At 40.6% G+C, this 1,148-nt stretch overlaps 1 protein-coding gene across 1 annotated transcript; it reads left to right on the top strand.

Moving 5' to 3' along the window:
- The first annotated feature begins 411 nt into the window (after positions 1 to 411).
- On the top strand, positions 412 to 747 carry LOC139889212 (uncharacterized). Its single transcript, XM_071872176.1, has one exon. The coding sequence runs from the start codon at positions 412 to 414 to the stop codon at positions 745 to 747; it is 336 nt and encodes a 111-aa protein (XP_071728277.1).
- Positions 748 to 1,148: the final 401 nt, after the last annotated feature.

Here is a 1,148-nt window from a genome sequence, read left to right as displayed (position 1 = left end):
AAATTAAAAGGTTGATGCCCTGAGTAAGCTATCCTCAATCACTTTCAAACACTTAGCAAAAGAAATCCTAGTCGAGTTACTAGAAAGAAGATCGATTAAAACCGAAGAAATTTACGATCTTGGGGTAGAAGAGGGTAACACATGGATAAAGCCATTAAGAGACTATTTGAAGTTTGGTATCTTACCCGAAGATAAGAAGGAAGCTAGAAAACTTCGAATCAAAGCATCCTCGTACAAACTGTTGAATGCGTTTTATATCGAAGGTCTTTTCTAACACCCTAGTTCCGATGCACAGGACCAACCCAAGCTTCAATCGTTATTCAAGAAATACACGAAGGAATATGTGGCTTCCACGCTGGACCAAGATCAGTAGTGACAAAGATCTTAAGGCTAGGATACTAATGGCCAACAATGCACCAAGATACAGTATTAGCCTTGCAAACTTGTGAATCTTGTCAAATTCATGCAAAAGTCCCTAAGCAATCAAAGCATGAGCTGATATTGCTACTCTCAGCATGGCCATTCGCCAAGTGGGGAATATATCTCGTAGGACCACTCGCCGAAGCTTCAGGGAGAATCATATTTCTAGTCGCAGCAATCGACTACTTTACGAAATGGCCAGAAGCAAAACCGCTAGCAGCAACAACATGTAAGCACATTGAACAATTTGTTTGGGAAAATATTGTGTGCAGATTTGGAATCCCACAAGAAATCATCTCCGATAATTGGAAACAGTTTTCCGAATGAGTGTTCCCAAGTTTCTCTATGAAAGGCTGAAAATAATAACAAACGTTTACCTTTCGTCTATCATCCCCAAGGTAACGGCCAAGTAGAAGTCCCTAATAGAGACATCATCAAAGGCCTCGAAAAGAAATTGGGGCGATGCCACCAATGATGGATAGATGAGCTTCTGCTAGTTTTATGGGCATATCGAACCACGCCGAAGCGAAGCAGCAGAGAAACTCCATATAGTTTAGTATATGGAACAAAAAGAGTCATCCAATCCGAGATACAAGTCTTGACTAACAGAACTATGAAGCTCGAAGAAAATGAGGAAAACCTTCGCATAAACCTCGATCTACTAGAAGTGAGAAATTAGGTGACTTTGATTCGAGAAGCCTCCTATAAGAAAGTCACTGAAAGGTACT

The sequence above is a fragment of the Rutidosis leptorrhynchoides genome, chromosome 2 (assembly GCF_046630445.1).
Source record: "Rutidosis leptorrhynchoides isolate AG116_Rl617_1_P2 chromosome 2, CSIRO_AGI_Rlap_v1, whole genome shotgun sequence".
Lineage (NCBI taxonomy): Eukaryota > Viridiplantae > Streptophyta > Magnoliopsida > Asterales > Asteraceae > Rutidosis > Rutidosis leptorrhynchoides.
The sequence above is the reverse complement of the archived record's forward strand: the minus strand, read 5'-3'. Positions and strand labels throughout refer to the sequence as shown.